Below are 17,900 nucleotides of genomic sequence, written 5' to 3' on the forward strand. Positions count from 1 at the left end.
ATTCGTGTAATCACTTTAGGGAAGTCCGATTTTTTTGCATTTTATATTCCAGATATAAATAAACAATAAGATAGTCCCACACCGTCCTCAGAAAAAAAGGTCGCATCTTTGATAAACTTTGGACATAGCCTACTGTCATGATCCTGCCACTCCAGCCGGGCTGTGCGGGTGCCCGCGCGCTCACACTAATTGGAAGGCCCACACCTGCACCTCATGCGGGCTGATTATCCCGTGTATATATAGGACCCCAATGACGACTGGTCCTCCGCCAGATCGTTGAGCTTCATGCCCCGTTCAAGTACTTCCGTATCCCTGATCGTCAACCCGTGTGTACCGACCTCCGCCTGTTCTCCGACCGACCCTGTAAGCCTGACTCCCTTGACACTTCTGCCTTCCTTGATCGATCTCCTGTGTACCGACTCCTGCCTGCCCACTCACCTGCTCTCTTTGCCTTGCTGGGCTGTGTCTGTACAGGCTTGGCCACCTGGCGCTCACCTTTGAGCCTCACCTCCAGGGCTGACTCCGATGAGAGCCTCAGTGACCCGTGTCGCATCAAGGGAGACCTACATCCAATTAGTTCAGCTGTTCATCCTCAAAGTTAAAAAAAAAGTACTTTTGAGGCATATCTTTTCCATCTGTGAGCTGAACCATTTTAGTGGCTTTTGAATAATTGCACTGAACACAATTCCCTTTGCTCACCCGTGCCATTGATATACAAGGTTACAGAATAATAACCATGATGTGGCCTCGATAGGGCTGTACGACGACATAGTGTGACGTTGTGTTCATGGGACTAACCCTAGAAAAATGTTTGCAAAGAGAAGAAAAGGTACAGGCATTACGAGTTGTCATCCCTAACCGAAGGTTGTGTAAAACAGAAATAATAGTTGGTGTATTTCTTCTTCTTTTCCTATTGGCTTGTCCTGTTAGGGGTGGCCTCAGGGTGTGATCTTTTTCCATGTAAGCCTATCTCCGGAATCTTCCTCTCGAACACCGTCAGCCCGCATGTCTTCCCTCACAACATCCATCAAGCTTCCCTTTGGTCTTCCTTTCACTCTTTTACCTGGCAGCTCCATCTTTATCAACCTTCTGCCAATATACTCACTCTCTCTCCTCTGGACATGTCTCTTTGTCTCCAAAACATCTAACTTTGGCTGTTCCTCTAATGAGCTCATTTCTAATCCTATTGAAACTGCTAACTCCTAGTGAGAACCTCAACATATTCATTTTCCCCATCTCCAACTCTTCTTCCTGTTTTCATTGCCATTGTCTCTAATCAGTACATCATGGCTGGCCTCACCACTGTTTTGTGAACTTTTCCCTTCATCCTAGCCTCTTCTGTCACATAACACACTTTACACCTTCCGCCACCTGTTCCAACCTGCTTGGACCCATTTCTTCAATTCCTTGCCACACTCTCTCGAGGGCAGGACATCCGCCAAGCTTATTGTTTACTTGCGACATTAGACGAGAGCTTGAGACACAGTCAAGATCCGTACGTCCAATGCCTCACCACCTTAACTCTCCCATATGCTCAGTAGGTCCAATCCTTGATCATCCGTGTGGACACCTGCAAACACTGAAACTGAAATTTGAATGCGACACTGATTTTAAATGGAATTATTACACACTCCCAAACATGTCTTTTTCTAAGCCCAAAGTGAAGCGAAAGGTCGGTGATGAGCACAGACAATTTCAGGAAAATTGGGGAATGCAATATTTCTTTGTTGAGCACAGGGACACCCTAATGTGTCTTATTTGCACTGAGAAAGTTTCAGTGCACAAGGAATACAATTTGAAATGTCATTACACAACTAGACATGCTGAGGAGTATGAAAACTACTGGGGAGATAAGAGAGCCAACCAAGTTGCCAATCTGGAAACAGGTCTACTGAGGCAACAAGATTTCGTTAAGAAAGCAACCAAAGAGAATAATGCAGCAGTTGAAGCTAGCTACGTGGTCAGTGAGATGATTGCTAAAGCAGGAAAGCCATTCACAGAAGGTGAATTTGTCAAAAAGTGCATGTTACAGGTTGCACATATTGTCTCTCCAGAAAAGAAAGGTCAGTGAAGCAACATCAGCCTTTCTGCCAACATTGTGGCAGAGCGCATTTCTGACATGTCAAGTGTGTGAGAAAGCAAAATCTTTCAGTGTATGTTCACTTTTGATGAAACCACAGACATCACAGACACTGCCCAGCTCGCAATATATGTCTGTCATGTTGATGACAATTTTGAAGCAATTTACTGTTGTTTACAGTAATTCTAATGCATGGTCAGACCACCGCTCAGGATATATTTCACCAGCTGTGTGATGCCATTGAGAATGCCGGTTTGCCATGGAAGAGATTTGTTGGAATAACAACTGATGGAGCTCCATCAATGACAGGGAGGAAAAATGGGCCAATGGCACTTGTTCAAAAGAAACTGGAAGAGGAAGGTGTGGATGAGACGTTAACTCTGCAATGCATTATCCATCAGCAGGCCCTTTGCAGCAGATGCTTGAAGTTTGACAATGTGATGTCGGTCGTTGTGAAATGCAATCAGATCCAGGGGCTTAAAACACAGAAGGTTCGATGCTTTTTTAGAGGAAATGGAATCAGAAGCTAAGGATGTCCTCTACTTCACCCGGGGGGCCTTGGCTCAGCAGGGGTAATGGATTGTAGAGATATTTTATTAGTTGAGAGCAGAAGTCAAAGCCTTCATGAAGAAAGATGGGGTGGCTGTTCCTGTGCTAAGTGATCCCAAATGGCACATGGACTTAGCTTTTCTTGTTGATATCACACATGAGCGTAATGTACTGAACAAGAAATTACAAGGCCAGGGGAAACTTGTCAGTGTTACCTATGACAATGTGCGGGCATTCTGTACAAAACTTGTGTTATGGAAAGCCCAGCTCTCTCAGACAAACATTTGCCATTTCCCTGCATGCAAGACACTTGTGGATTCAGGCACACCATTCAGTGCTGAGAAGTATGTTGAGGCCATTTAAAGCTGCAGGAAGAATTTGATTACAGATTTGCAGCCTTCAAGATGCGCAGAGCAACATTTCACAATTTTTGCAGACCCCTTCTCCTTGGATGTGCAAGATGCCCCTCCTTTCCTTCAAATGGAGCTCATTGACCTGCAGTGCAACTCTGAACTCAAAGCCAAGTTCAGGGAGGTGAGTGGAGAAGAAGACAAGCCTGGGCAATTTTTGAGAATATTCAAGCAGACCATGTGCATTTTTGGGAGCATGTACCTGTGCGAAAAACTGTTTACCTTGAACTTCAATAAGTCCAAGTACAGGTCCAGACTTACTAATGAGCATCTTCAAGCTCAACTGAAGGTTTCAACTGATTTCTTCCTCAAACCAAATGTGGCTCAGCGATCTGAGAAGAAGCACTACCAGGTTTCTAGAAGTAAGTAGGCAAGCTCTACGTTCAGAACAGTTCATGTTCAATGTTCCATTTATGTCCATAAAGTCAAAAGTAAAAGAACAGTTTATTTGTACTTAATTTATTTTGATTTTCCATCCATCCATCCTTCCATCCATTTTCTACCGGTTTTCTGGGTTGGGTCGCGGGGGAACTAGCTTCAGCAGGGATAACCAGACTTCCCTTTCCCCAGCCACTTCTTCCAGGGATCCCGAGGCATTCCCAAGCCAGCCGTGACAAATAGTCTCTTCAGCGTGTCCTGTGTCCCCCCCGGGGTCTCTTTCAGGTGGGACATGCCTGGAACACCTCACTAGGGAGGTGTCCGGAAGGCATCCGAATCAGATGCTTCAGCCACCTCATCTGGCTTCTCTCAATGCTGAGGAGCAGCGACTCGACACTGAGTCCCTCTCAAATGACCGAGCCTCTCAACTTATCTCTAAGGAAGAGCCTGGACACCCAGCAGAGGAAACACATTTCAGCAGCTTGTATCCGGATCTTGTTCTTTCGGTCACGACCCGCAGCTCTTGCCCATTGGTGATGGTAGGAACGTAGATCAACTGGTAGATTGAGAGCTTCACCTTTCGACTGAGCTCCCTCAACGAACCAATACAAAGTCCACATCACTGCAGATGCTGCACCAATCCGTCCTTCAATCTCCCACTCCATTCTTCTCTCACTCGTGAACAAGACCCCAAGATACTTTGACTCCTCCACCTGGGGCACGATCTCATCCCCGACCCGGAGAGGGCATGCCACCCTTTTCCAATTGAGGACCATGGTCTCAGATTTGGAGGTGCTGATTCTCATCCCAGCCGTTTCACATTCAGCTGTGAACCGCTCCAGTGAGAGCTGCAGATCACGGCTTGATGAAGCCTACAGAACTACATCATCTGCAAAGAGCAGAGCTGCAATGCTGAGGCCACTAAATCCAGACACACTCTATGCCTCAGCTGCACCTAGAGATTGTGTCCATAAACGTTATGAACAAGATTGTTGACAAGTCCAACTTTCACTGGAAATGAGTACAACTTATTTTCGACAATGCGAACTAAACTCTGACAACGGTCATACAGGAACCGAACAGCTCGTATCAGGGTGTTGGGTACCCTATACTCGCGAAGAACCCTAATCAGGACTCCCCGAGTGACACAGTCAAACGCCTTCTCCAACTCCACAAAACACATGTAGATTGGTTGGGAAAATTCCCATGCACCCGCGAGGATCCTGCCAAGGGTGTAAAGCTGGTCCACTGTTCCACGGCCAGGATGAAAACCACATTGCTCCTCCTGAATCTGAGATTCACTTCCTGACGTACCCTCCTCTCTAGTACCCCTGAATAGACCTTACTAGGGAGGCTGAGGAGTGTGATCCCCTATAGTTGGAACACACTCTCCGGTCACATTCCTAAAAAGGGGGACCACTACCCCAGTCTGCCAATCCACAGGCACTGTCCCCAATGTCCACGCAATGTTGCAGAGGTGTGTCAACCAGGACAGCCCCACACCATCTAGAGCCTTTAGGAACTCCGGACGAATTTCATCCATCCCCGGAGCCCTGCCACCAAGGAGCTTTTTGACCACCTCAGTGACCTCAACCCCAGAGATACAAGAGCACACCTCAGAGCAGCACCCAGACTCAGCTTCCTCATGGGAAGGCGTGTTGGTGGAATTGAGGAGGTCTTCAAAGTATTCTCCCCACGACTCACAATATCCCAAGTTGAGGTCAGCAGTGCCCCATCCCCACTATACACAGTGTTGACGGTGCACTGCTTCTCCCTCCTGAGATGCCGGGCGGTGGCCCAGAATTTCTTCAAAGGCGTCTTGAAGTCACTCTCCATGGTCTCACCGAATTCCTCCCACACCCGGGTTTTCCCTCAGTGACCACTCAAGCTGCATTCCGCTTGGCCACCCGGTACCTATCAGCTGCCTCAGGACTCCCACAGCCAAAAAAAGCCCGATAGGACTCCTTCTTCAGGTTGACAGCATCCCTCACTTTTGGTTTCCCCCAATGTGTTCGTGGGTTGCCGCCACAACAGGCACCGACCACCTTACGAGTACAGCTCCGGTCGGCCGCCTCAGCAATGGATGCGCGGAAGATCGTCCACTCGGACTCAATGCCCCCCGCCTTCTTTCGGAGGTGACAGTTGAAATTCATTCTGACAGGGGAATCTGCCAGCCGTTCCCAGCAGACCCTCACAATACGTTTGGGCCTGCCACGTCGGACCAACATTCCCCCACCATCGGAGCCAACTCACCAACAAGTGATGATCAGTTGACAGCTCCACACCACTCTTCACCTGAGTGTCCAAGAAATGCGGTCGCAAGTCCGATGACACGACCACAAAGTCAATCATCCAACTGTGACTTTGGGTGTCCTGGTGCCAGGTGGACATCTAGACACCCTTATGCCTGAACATGTTGTTCGTTATGGACAATCCATGAGAGCACCGAAGTCCATTAACAGAACACCATTCGGGTTCTGATCAGAGGGGCCGTTATTCACAATCATGCCCTTCCAGGTCTCACTGTCATTGCCCAACTGGGCAATGAAGTCCCCCAGCAGAATGTTGGAGTCCCCAGAGGGGGTGCTTTCCAACACTCCCTCTAAGAACTCCAAAAAGGGTGGGTACTCTGAACAACTGTTTGGTGCATAAGCACAAACAACAGTTAGGACCCGTTCCCCTACCTGAAGGCGGAGGGAGGCTACCTTCTCATCCAACCGGGTAAACCCCAACGTACAGGCCCCGAGCCAGGGGGCAATAAGTATGCCCACACCTGCTCGGCGTCTTTCACCATGGGCAACTCCAGAGTGGAACAGAGTCCAACCCCTCTCAAGAGAAGTGGTGCCAGAGCCCAAGCGGTGCGTAGAGGAGAGTCCAACTATATCGAGTCGGAACTTCTCAACCTCACGCACCAACTCGGGCTCCTTCCCTACCAAAGAGGTGACATTTCATGTCCCTAGAGCTATTTTCTGCAGCCAGGGATCAGATTGCCAAGGTCCCTGCCTTTGGCCACGGCCCATCTCACATTGCACCTGACCCCTATGGCCCTCTCACAGGGGATGAGCCCATAGGAAGGGGGACCCATGTTACCCTTTCGGGCTGTGCCCAGCTGAGCCCCATGGGTGCAGGCCCGGCCAATAGGGGCTCGCCTTCGAGCCCCACCTTCAGGCCTTGCTCCAGAGGGGGCCCTGGTGACCCGCATCCAGGCAAGTGAAACCAAGATCCAATTTCTGTACTCGCCATAGGGGTTTTGGAGTCATACTTTTTCTGGTTCCTCACGTAGGACCTGTTTTTCTGTATCACACAAATAAATCGTTAAAAAAATCATACATTGTGATTTCTAGATTTTTTTTTTTTTAGATTATCTCTCTCACAGTGGACATGCACGTATGATGAAAATTTCCGAACCCTCCATGATTTCTAAGTGGGAGAACTTGCACTATAGCAGGGTGTTCAAATACTTCTTTTCTTCACTGTATGTGTATCTCTAGACCAGAATTAATAAAATATGTAAACATGTATCATATTTTACACATTTGAGACTAAGATTACAATAGTACACATATTTACATAAATCTTGAATTAAAAAACCTTTGTTAATCTTTCCTGCAACAGTTGCCTGACCTTGCTCGGAAACGCAGGGGAGACACCTTGGTGGCGGGAACAATAATGCTACGAATCAGCGGTTTGCTGCTCGTAAGGGGTTATTAGAGCCGTTTCGCACTCAACATCAATACTATACAGTACTCCTCCCCGGTTGCCCTGTAAACTGTACTCACACTCGGCTAGGTTTCCACACGCCTGCAGAATATATATATATATATATATATATATATATATATATACACACACACACACTTGTACTTCGCACATCCATCCATCCATTCTCTGAGCAGCCTTTGCTCACAATGGTCAGGGGATGTACTTGGGAAAGTTCCAGTGATCTATTAAAGATCTCAGTGAAGACTGGATCGAGGTGGTCTGTGCAGACATTGAGACAGGATGGGTCGTAAGGTCTGGGCCAGCCACTTTGTTAATCATCTGTTGTCATAAGATGCATCCCACATCCTGTTCATGGATGGTTAACACACAAGTCAGAGGTGTGATTGTGGTGGTTGGTGCAGCTTGGTGGGTGTGGGGTGTGAAAGTGTCTTTTTCAAATCTGCAGTAAAAAGATGTTAAAGTCATCGGCTAGCCTGCCATCACATCAGTACTTTGCATTTGTACTGACTTTTAGCTCTTTCTCTGCACTGTTTTCTTTTATAATTTGGATTGTTGTTTTTTCCCCCCATCTCTCAATGTTTTTTCTTGTACAAACTTCCCATTTGTTCACACTTGGGGCAAGAGCACTGGGCTGGATTGAAACCTACACCATTATATGGTGGGAGGTGCTCCCAGCATGCTTTGCAGCATTAAGGCTGTAAATGGCATTTAAAGTACGTTTTGTGTCAATTATTTCTTCAGTCATTTTTTATGTTATATTATTTGCTAGTTATGCTATTCTGTTTACTGTGGTGTGATCATTTTAATTTCAAGATGACACCGTGAGTGTGAACAACATGTTGACTAATGACTTGCCTACACTGTCAGCACATGGGTGAATGTAGGCTTCTTTTGCTTATAAATGTAAACCTGCTATTTAGCCTCACTGACTCTTGATTGCATTCTAGCTAACACATACGTTAGGTTGCATGTAGACATCTACAGTATGTATTTGGTTGTAGTTAAATGAAATTGTCACTCAAAACACATTTACAGCTTTTAGAACTTGGTGCATACATAAGTTGTTGTATTATAATGTGAGAAAATTTAAGACTTAAGTATCTTATGGTCACAAAAATATGGTACTTAGTAAACATGGGTGTTTTAAAATTGCATCAATTATTTGCAGCTTTTTGGGATTCAGGAACGTAACTCCCATGAATAATAAGGTAACATACTTTTAAAAAATCTATATAAATCAATCCCATAATGACAAAGTAAAAATTTTCAGACTGTTTTTTACAATAAAATGTATTGAAAATAGAACTAAGAACAGAATAGGTATATAAGTATTCATGCCCTTGTCTTAATATTTTGTTGAAGTACCTTTGGCAGGAATCAGAGCCTTCAGCCAGTCTTCTTGAGTGTGTCTCTGACCTTGGCACACCTGTTTTGGGGCGTTTTCATCCATTCTTCTCTGGAGATCCTCTAGAGGTCTATGAGTTTGGATGGGGAGTGTTGGTGGATAGCCATTTTTAGGTCTTTCCAGATATGATCAATTGGATTCAAGTTGTGCCACTCAAGGACATTCACTGACTGCTCTTGAAGCCACTGCTTTGTTATCTTGGCTGTGTGGTTTGGCTCTTTGTCATGTTGTAAAGTGACTGGACACCCTAATCTTAATTCAACAGGTCTCTGGAGCAAGTTTTAATGAATTGCTTTTTTATATTTGGAACCTGCCATCTTACTTACTTTCTAGATTAGTCACCCAGGTCCTGTAATTTTTACCTGCTACGTGCTGACATCTGGTGCTGAAATACATTGTAGATGTTTCATTTGATTCTTCTTCTTCTTTTCCTTTCAGTTTGTCCCGTTAGAGGTAACCACAGCATGTCATCTTTTTCAATGTGCACCTATCTCCCGTATTTCCCTCACAACATCCATCAATCTTGTCTTTGGTCTTCCTCTCGCTCTTTTGCCTGGGAGCTCCATCTTCAGCGCCCTTCTACCAATATACTCACTCTCTCATCTCTGGACATTTCCTAACTATCAAAGTCTGCTCTCTCAAACCTTGTCTCCAAAACATCCAACTTTGGCTCTCCCTCAAATGAGGTCATTTCTTATCCTATCGAAGCTGCTCTCTCCTAAAGAGAATCTCAACATCTTCATTTCTGCCCCCTCCTGCTCTGCTTCCTGCTATTTCTTTCGTGTCACTGTCTGTAATCCACACATCATGGGTGGATGCACCCCTGTGTTATAAACTTAACCCCCATCATAGCAGGACTCTGTCACATAACACACTCACTCTCCCCCCTCCACCCCTCTCATTCACACATGCATCTTCTGTTTTATTTTGGCTAATCTTCATTCCTCTCCTATCCAATCCTTGCCTCCATTTTCAAATTGTTCCTCCACTTGCTCCCTGCTTTCACTGCAGAGCACAATGGCATCTGCGAACATCATGGTCCAAGGGGATTTCAGTCTAACCTCATCTGTCAGTATACCCATTACCACAGTAAACAGGAAGCAGCTCTGAGCTGATCCCTGATGCAGTCCCATCTCCACCTTAAAGTGCCACTGACAGCCAAATATACATTTTAAAATAGATATTGTTATGCAAACTACATATATTATTCACTTCAATGTCTATACGAAAAAAAAAAATGAGCGGAGAGCGTGTCATTATTGCCCAGTGTTGCTGAGGTATCACTCAACATCCCAGTGGCGTCCACATTCCCTGCAACGTCATTTGCAGATGTCCCACTGGGACATTCACCATTGAAAACAAGCTGTGCCACCTCCTATGGGAGATGAGCAAGACAGATTTTCAGATTTTTCTGACACCCCTTCTGAGATTGAAGCTCATTTCGAAGAAGAGAACATCTCAGAATTGAGTTAAGTGTCCGGGACAATATTACCCTGTCGTTTTGTGACTTATTTAGATGATATGCGGATCACTTCTAACGAACAACAGACTCCCCGACAGACGGACAAGGAGCCTGATGAAATATTCAAAATGACGGGCCTATAATTGTTCGATTTCCTAACTCGTTTACAAGTCTTGTGTATGTAGCGTACTCAGGAAGACCCATGCCGGACGAAGTAACTACTTCAGGAGTGCCCAGACACCGGCGGACGGTTGTAGGGGGACCTCCTTTCTCCTCCCCGCACCCGGCCAAATCACCTCCCCGCCCGATCCACCCCTGGGTTGGTGCTAATGCTGGCTGCCGGCGAACGACAACAACGCCGCCCGCTGGCAAGCGAGAACGCTGGCCCGCGCACATCAACACATTTAGCACCCTGACTTACGTACTTTATGAAATAATTATGACGCGGATCTTTTGTTAACGTTCTGAGACAAGGATTACATCGTCGGACTTTGATTATTGCTGCTTTTGGACAAGTTGTTCGACCATGGTGCCTATATGTCGTTTGGCTAGTTACCTTGTGTTACATGCTACTAAACTGTCTTTGTACTTCTGTTATTGTTTTGTGTTGTATCATATTGTGTGTGATTAAATTGTCTTAAACGCAATACAAATGCTTTATTATATGTTGCCAGTTTGACCGAGGGGATTTATTCTAAATTATCATGTAACATGCTATAAACTGACAAATCAGTTCCCCCAACTATTTTTTTTAATAGCTCTATACACACACCTACCTGTCATTTAAAACCCACAAAGCTTTCGGCCTTTGCACCTGTGCAATCCATTTTTCAAGACGAACTGGGTGTTTTGGAAAAGGGTGAAGAGTGAATACATCCTCCTGAGTGTTCGATCAAAATCCAGCAATACAACGAGCTGGCATTTTGGCTAACACGCTGAAAAAAACAGGTAATTTCTCGTCGATACAATGGGTATAAACCATATAAACACTTGACCCCAATACTGCAAAAAACGTCACTTCCTGGTTCTTCCTCAACACAAATCCTAAAGAGACTTTCCCTGGCGGGAGATGAAAAAAAACGAAATAAGGCAACATTCTGACTTGCTGATCTCCTTGGCTGTAGTAGTGCAGTCTTCAGGGAACACTTCCTTTCCATCGAGAGCCTGTCTCACCTCCTTCCAAAAGGCCACACAACATTCTTCCTTTCTTAGCTTCCACCACATGGTTCTCTGCTCTACCTTTGTCATCTTAATCTTCCCACCCACCACTACAGTCATCCCACACACCGCCGCCCTATGCTGTTGAGCTACACTTATACCTACCACTACCTTACAGTCGGCAACCTCCTTCATATTACATCGTCTGCACAAACAATCCACCTGCGTGCTTCTACCTCCGCTCTTGTAGGTCACCCTATGTTCCTGCCTCTTCTGGAAAAAAACTGTTCACTACTGCCATTTCCATCCTTTTTGCAAAGTCCCCCACCATATGTGCCTCAAAGTTCCTTTACTGGATGCCGTACTTACCCATCACTTCTTCATCACCCCTGTTTCCTTCACCAACAAGTCCATTACAATCTGTACCAATCACAACGCTCTCTCTGTCTGGGATGCTGAGAACTACTTCATCTAGTTCATAGGTTTCAAACTCTGGCCCACAGACCAAATTTGGCCCGTGGTGTTATATTTTATATTTGGTCCACGAGGCAATATCAAATTCATATTAGAGCTGGTCCGCCAATACTACAAGTATTACACATTTGTTTGGTTTGATATTAAAAGGTTCATTTGTGGAACCTTGGCCCGCGGTTTTGTTCAATTTAAAATTTTGTAAAATTATAAATTTCAGTTTGACACCCCTGATCTATTTCCTCCCAGAATTTCTCTTTCAACTCTGGATCACATCCTACCTGTGGGGCATAGACGCACACATTATACATTATACATAACACCCTCAATATCGAGTTTCACCCACATCACTCAAACTGATAATCTTTGCACCTCCAAGATATTCCAAGCCAGCTCTTCCTTTAATAGAACTCCTACTCAATTTCTCTTCCCATCTACTCCATGGTAAAATAATTTAAACCCTGCTTCTAAACTTCTGGCCTAAAACTACCTTTCCACCTGCTCTCTTGGATGCACAATGTATTAACCTTTCTTTTAATCATCGTCAACCAACTCCTGGGCTTTCCGTCATTGTCCCAACATTCAAACTCCCTACACTCAATTGGAGGCTCTGTGCTTTCCTCTTCTTCTGCCAACGAATCCGGTTTCCTCCTTTTCTTTTTCTTCGACCTACAGGAGCTGAATTTCCACCGACACCCTGCAGGTTAACAGTGCTGGGGGCAGGCATTGTTCACCTGGGCCACAACCGATTCGGTATGGTATTCTAACCTCTTCTACGGCCAATTGAGGTAGATTCTTCTTCCACAGCAAAATAATAGATATAGAACATATATAATCTCATAGTAGGTGTTTTAAAACTGCATCCATAATTCACGGATTTTTGGGATTCACAGGAGTGGGGGGATGTAACCCCCACGAATCATAAGGGAACACTATTCCAAAAAAGGTTACAGAAAAGGTGTAGATGTTTGGCGATGGGACTTTACGAAAAGGGCCCGTGTGTGTGTTTTCTCGTGGCCACAGAAGTTTTAAGTCACACCTACAATCCATCCATCCATTTTCTGTGCCGCTTATCCTCACAGTGGTTGCAGGAGTGTCAGCTATGCCAGCTATCATCGGGCAGGAGGCAGGATACACACTAAACTGGTTGCCAGTCAATCGCAAGGCACATGGAGACAGTTGCACACACAATCACACCTAAGGGCAATTTAGAGTCTCCAATTCATGCATGTTTTTGGGATGTGTGAGAAAACCCACGTAGGCACGGGGAGAACATGCAAACCCCACACAGGCGGGGCTGGGATTTGAACCTCGGTCCTCCGAACTATGAAGTCAACTCTAACCAAGTTGCGTCACTGTGCATCCACTCCTACAATCTCCAGATTGGCTCGCAGACAGCCTAGTGGTTTATTACCTTTTCATCCCTGTGAGTCTATGAAAACATCTTTGTTTGTGTGGTAATAGTTTAAGACGACTGTTTATTCTTGTGATTTAGCTGATCACACTACATTTGATGACCAATTTGTGCAGAAATTTTGGAAATTTCTGAAGGTTTCACGTCCTTTTTCCTCTCACTGTATACTGAATGAACCCCTGTGAGAAAACCAACGCCCTACTAGATTGAAATGTAAGCAAGTCTTAAAGCACAAGCAATACTGGAGGAAAAAAAGAAATGCTCATTTAGTATAGCCTCAGTGCTTGTGGCATATCACGGAGGTTCTGAAAATCCCAAACCCAACCAGATGAAGAAAAAAAATGGCAGTACCATACAGTTAATGTACAAAATTAAGCATTCTATTATTAATTGTTAGATTAAAATTCATATTGTGGTATTTTACAAAAGAAAATGTTATCCTAAAACATTTCTTGCACCGCAAATAACAGGTCTCTGCTCTTCCTTGCCGAACAGTAGCCCAGAGGCACGTACACCAGCTCATTAGGAAATTAGAAATACTGTAGTGGGCTTTGTAATCATTGTCTAGTTCTCAGACATGGTTCTGATCTCATTTGACCAGCCCTGGGTTTTCATGTTCTCTATTTGGGAATCTTTCCTTAATAGTTTTTTTCACAATTTGGTGGTGTAAACGAATTTCCCCTTATTTTGCTCTCATTTGCCAGGGCATGCTCCTAGAGAAAACTTTCTCTCCACTTCACAGACCTGAATCAAGATACTCTGAGGCGGCGGTACAACATTGCAACACTAGTTCAATTCAGGAAACAGAGACCACAGGTCTGTTGTCAGTAACTGCTGACGTGGTTCATTCTGACTGCTCCACTGACATTCTGTCTTTGACACTTCCTTTCAAGCAACTCAAAATGTTTAGACTGTTAACTATTAAGCAACCACTGATGTGAAAATTTCAGTATGTCAGCTCTAAATCATGTCTCCCTTTTGGAGGTTACATTGACTGTTGCATTATGATTGTAGCTTTTCTCTTAGATCACATTTTATAGATTTTTTTTGTATCTTACAGTGTCAATAAGCCTGAATCATCTAATGAAAATCAAGACAATCCATTTGATAGCTGATGAAGAGTTGATACCAAATGCTATACTCGACAGCTACTGGGATATTCTCCTACAGAGTAACCCACAATTAGGATGGTAACCGCTCCATTATTTCCAAGAGTTGATTTGAGGTGTCTCAAAGAAAATGCAAGAATTCTCATTCTTTGTTTCCCCATATTTTCACATGAATTTATGTCACTTTTATATCAAGTTTGACATTTTGTCTGTTTAATGTTTAATGTATTTTGTTAAAAGTTCTGTGAGGCAATCCAAAATGTTTTTGTGACAGTTTGTTCACACATTTTTGGCCACTTTTCTTTCATGTAAGGAAACCAAATTATTTGTAACAGAATTATACCCTAATAACTGACTCCATTACAAATGCATGGGCAGAAAAATAAAAACTCAATATAACAGAATTTTGGATGTAGCTTTTATTTTTTGATTGTCCTATGTATGTATTTATAACACTCTACAGTCTTGCGTATACACTCATTTCTAAGTTGATGACTTGATCATGTTCTATAAATAAGAGATGTGTACCTAAAGATAATGGAAGGCTTCAGAGTTAATCATTAAGATACCTGAGTAAAGTTGCACTTGGATTGACACAAGAAGTACATTTTTATAACTCTAAAAGTACAGCATAATGAACAAAAAATGTAATTTATAAACCAACACAAACAACTGAGACACTTTTTCCATGTGGTGAAGGGGCAACTTAATGCTGGTTGAGAAAGGTAGAAAGTGTGTGATGTGTAGTAATAGTGTTATACACAGTTCTGTGGTTGTGAAGGCAAGTGGGCGGACTGTTGCCAAGACTCCTTCACAACCTCACCCCCGTCACCCCTCACCCCTTCCCCCCACTTCTCTCCACTCTGCCCTAAACAGTCTCCTGTCCACGATGGAGCTGCAGACATAGCAGACAAGACACAGAGTCGTTCTGTCTAAACTTTCTTCACACATGGGGGACTTTCCCTGTTGGTTTGCCTCCCAGGGTGGTGTTTTACCAAGAGACATCTTTCAAGGTAACAGTACAAGACTCACTCTGTTATTCAGTATTTTACAAATGTCTTTGTCTGGCACTGAGACCTATCATGTGCCACATTCTTCCGTTCATGTTGGTCCAAACCTAGACACCCATGAATATTTTGGATTTCCTATTTTAATTCATTTAAGTTTCATTTACTGATCGATCTATTCAGTTTTGTTTCATGATTCTCTTGTGTTGTTAAAGGTTGTACAGCTGCACCCATACTTGTTTAAGAAGTTCGAATAGCACTCGGTCATCTTCACAGAGCAAGGCTAGTCTACTCTTTTTACTTATATACAGTATACACTGTAGATAGAAAAATAGAGAGAGATACTATTCACTCCATGGATTATATATCCATCTATCCATTTTCTTAGCCGCTTATCCTCATAAAGGTCACAGGAGTTCTGGACCCTATCACAGCTGTCAACGGGCAGGAGGCAGGGTACACTGTGAACTAGTTCTCAGCCAACCGCAGGTCACATAGAGACGGACAACAGTCGCACTCACAATTACACCTAGGGGGAATTTTAGTCTCCAATTAATGTTGCACGTTTTTGGGATGTGGGAGAAAACCCACGCAGAACATGCATACTCCACAAAGGCGGGGCCGAGATCGCATCTGCGTGGGTTTTCTTCGGGCACACCGGTTTCCTCTCACATCCCCAAAACATGGATTAATTGGTGAGTCTAAATTGTCCCTGGGTTTTATCGTGAGTGTGACTGTTGTCTCTCTCCATGTGCCCTGCGATTGGCTGGCAACCAGTTCAGGGAGTACCCTGGCTCCTGCCCGATGACAGCTGGGATTGGCTCCAGCAACGCCGTAACCCTCGTGAGGAAAAGCAGCTCCGAAAATGGATGGATGGAGATATATATATATATAGACAAACACACAGTGGATTATTCCAATCCCCTTCAATTTTCACAGCTTCTTTCATATTGCAGCCATTTACTCAAATCATTTAAGTTAATTTTTTCTACATGTTCACACAGCACCCCATATTGACAGGAATAATGTAATTGTTGAAACTTTTGCACATTTATTAAAACAAACACCGAAATATCACACAGTCATAAATATTCAGAGACTTTGCTCAATAGTTAATAGAAGCACCCTTTTTGAGTTAATACACCTTTGAGTGTTCTTGGGAATGGTGCAAGGATTTGGGGAAAATTTCAGAGAGCGAGAGATAGGGGGGTGGTGTAAAGTGCCATCCAACTTCGAAAAAAGAAACCAAGGAACTGTAGGGCACAGCTCATGACACTTTTCTTTTTTGGGAATGATGCAACAGTTTTTTTCACACCTGTATCAGGGGATCCTCTGCTATTCTTTGTTGGAGATCCTATCCAGTTCTGCTAGGTTGGATGGTGAACATTGGGGGGCACCCATTTTTATTTCTTTTCAGAGATGCCTAATTAGGTTAAAATCTGGGCCCTGGCTGGGCCATTCAAGAACAGTCACTGAGTTATTCTGAAGTAACCATCCATCCGTTTTCTGAGGCACTCATCCTCACAAGGATCGAGGATAGAGCCTATCCCATCTATCTTTGGGTGGGAGGCAGGATACAGCGTGAGAATCTTACTCCACACCACCTTGGAGTCCTTCAGGTGGTTTTTTTTTTTTTTGTTTTTTTTTTGCAAACTCCATGCAGGCTTTCCTGTGCATTACACTGAGGAGAGGCCTCTGTCGAGCTACTGTGCCATAAAGCCCTGAGTGGTGGAGGGATGCAGATACAGTTGAATTTCCAGAACTTTCGCCCATCCACAACGGCATCTCTGGACCTCAGCCTTAGCCTCTTCTTTACCTCTCTCACCAAGGGTCCTCTCCCTCAGTGCTCAGTTTGACTGGATCGCCAGCTGTAGGAAGGGTTCTGGTCATGTAGGGATTGTCGGCACCACTGTGCTCTTCGGAACCTCAAGTTCAGTGAAGTTTTTTTTTTTTTTTTGGGTAACATTGGCCAGATTTGTAGCTTGCCACAATTCTGTCTCTGAGCTCTGACATGCACCACAGGCTGGAAGGTCTTATATGGACAGGGGTGTGGTTTTCCTAATCAAGTACAATCAGTATAATCAAAAACAGCAGGACTCCAATAAAAGTGGAGAACCATCTTAAGGATAATCAAAACAAATGGCGAGGACCCAAGTTATATATATGACTGTCACAGCAAAATGTACTTATGGCTGTGTGATATTTCATTTATCACATCTATAGATGTGATCTTTAAACTCAGAACAATACCGAAGGTTTCGATTTTTGTTTTACACCGACTCAGTTGCTAGTACAACAACAAATGACTTACTGTTGTGTGCAAGCAACATCAGAAGTTTAAACGTGTTTGTATTAGATTATTTCGTTAATAAAGTGTATGTAGATTTCTTGTGGCACATACCTGTCTATGTTTTGGGTGCGAAGTTCCACGTCAATTTGGTCAGGTCTCGCCGAATCCTGTACTTGTATTGTCTTTGTCAACTCCAGTTCGAACATATGTATATGGTTGAATTACACCTGTTTTTCGAACATTGGAAGCATTAGAAAATTCCTCCTCTTCAGTTTCTATCTCTTCCACAAGGCATTCCATGAAAACTTCTTCATCACTGCTGTCTATCTCCTCGAGATCCCACTCACAGTATATGATTGTCTTTGTAGGAAGCATTTGTCTTTACTGGAGGTTGTCTACGTATGACGTCACATGAAAGCAGTTTCAACAGAGTCTCGGTTTGAA

General features: G+C 44.1%; 1 protein-coding gene across 19 annotated transcripts in view; it reads left to right on the top strand.

Annotated features, from left to right (window-relative positions):
- Nucleotides 1–17,900, top strand: part of gcnt4a (glucosaminyl (N-acetyl) transferase 4a) — a 59,195-nt gene that overhangs the window by 27,177 nt on the left and 14,118 nt on the right. For 7 of the 19 annotated variants that reach the window (XM_061815883.1, XM_061815887.1, XM_061815884.1 and 4 more), the window contains 3 exons: nucleotides 244–363; nucleotides 475–14,240; nucleotides 15,036–15,172. Coding sequence is in view for 7 of the 19 variants with exons in the window: in XM_061815895.1 (XP_061671879.1) it covers nucleotides 13,755–13,866; nucleotides 14,111–14,240; nucleotides 15,036–15,066 (273 nt within the window). In the remaining 12 variants the exon portion in view is untranslated. Of the gene's footprint in view, nucleotides 1–243; nucleotides 14,554–15,035; nucleotides 15,173–17,900 lie in introns of those variants that run through there. The other 12 variants (XM_061815895.1, XM_061815896.1, XM_061815890.1 and 9 more) reach the window with 8 other exon arrangements.

This window comes from Syngnathoides biaculeatus, chromosome 4, assembly GCF_019802595.1.
Source record: "Syngnathoides biaculeatus isolate LvHL_M chromosome 4, ASM1980259v1, whole genome shotgun sequence".
NCBI classification, from domain to species: Eukaryota; Metazoa; Chordata; class Actinopteri; order Syngnathiformes; family Syngnathidae; genus Syngnathoides; species Syngnathoides biaculeatus.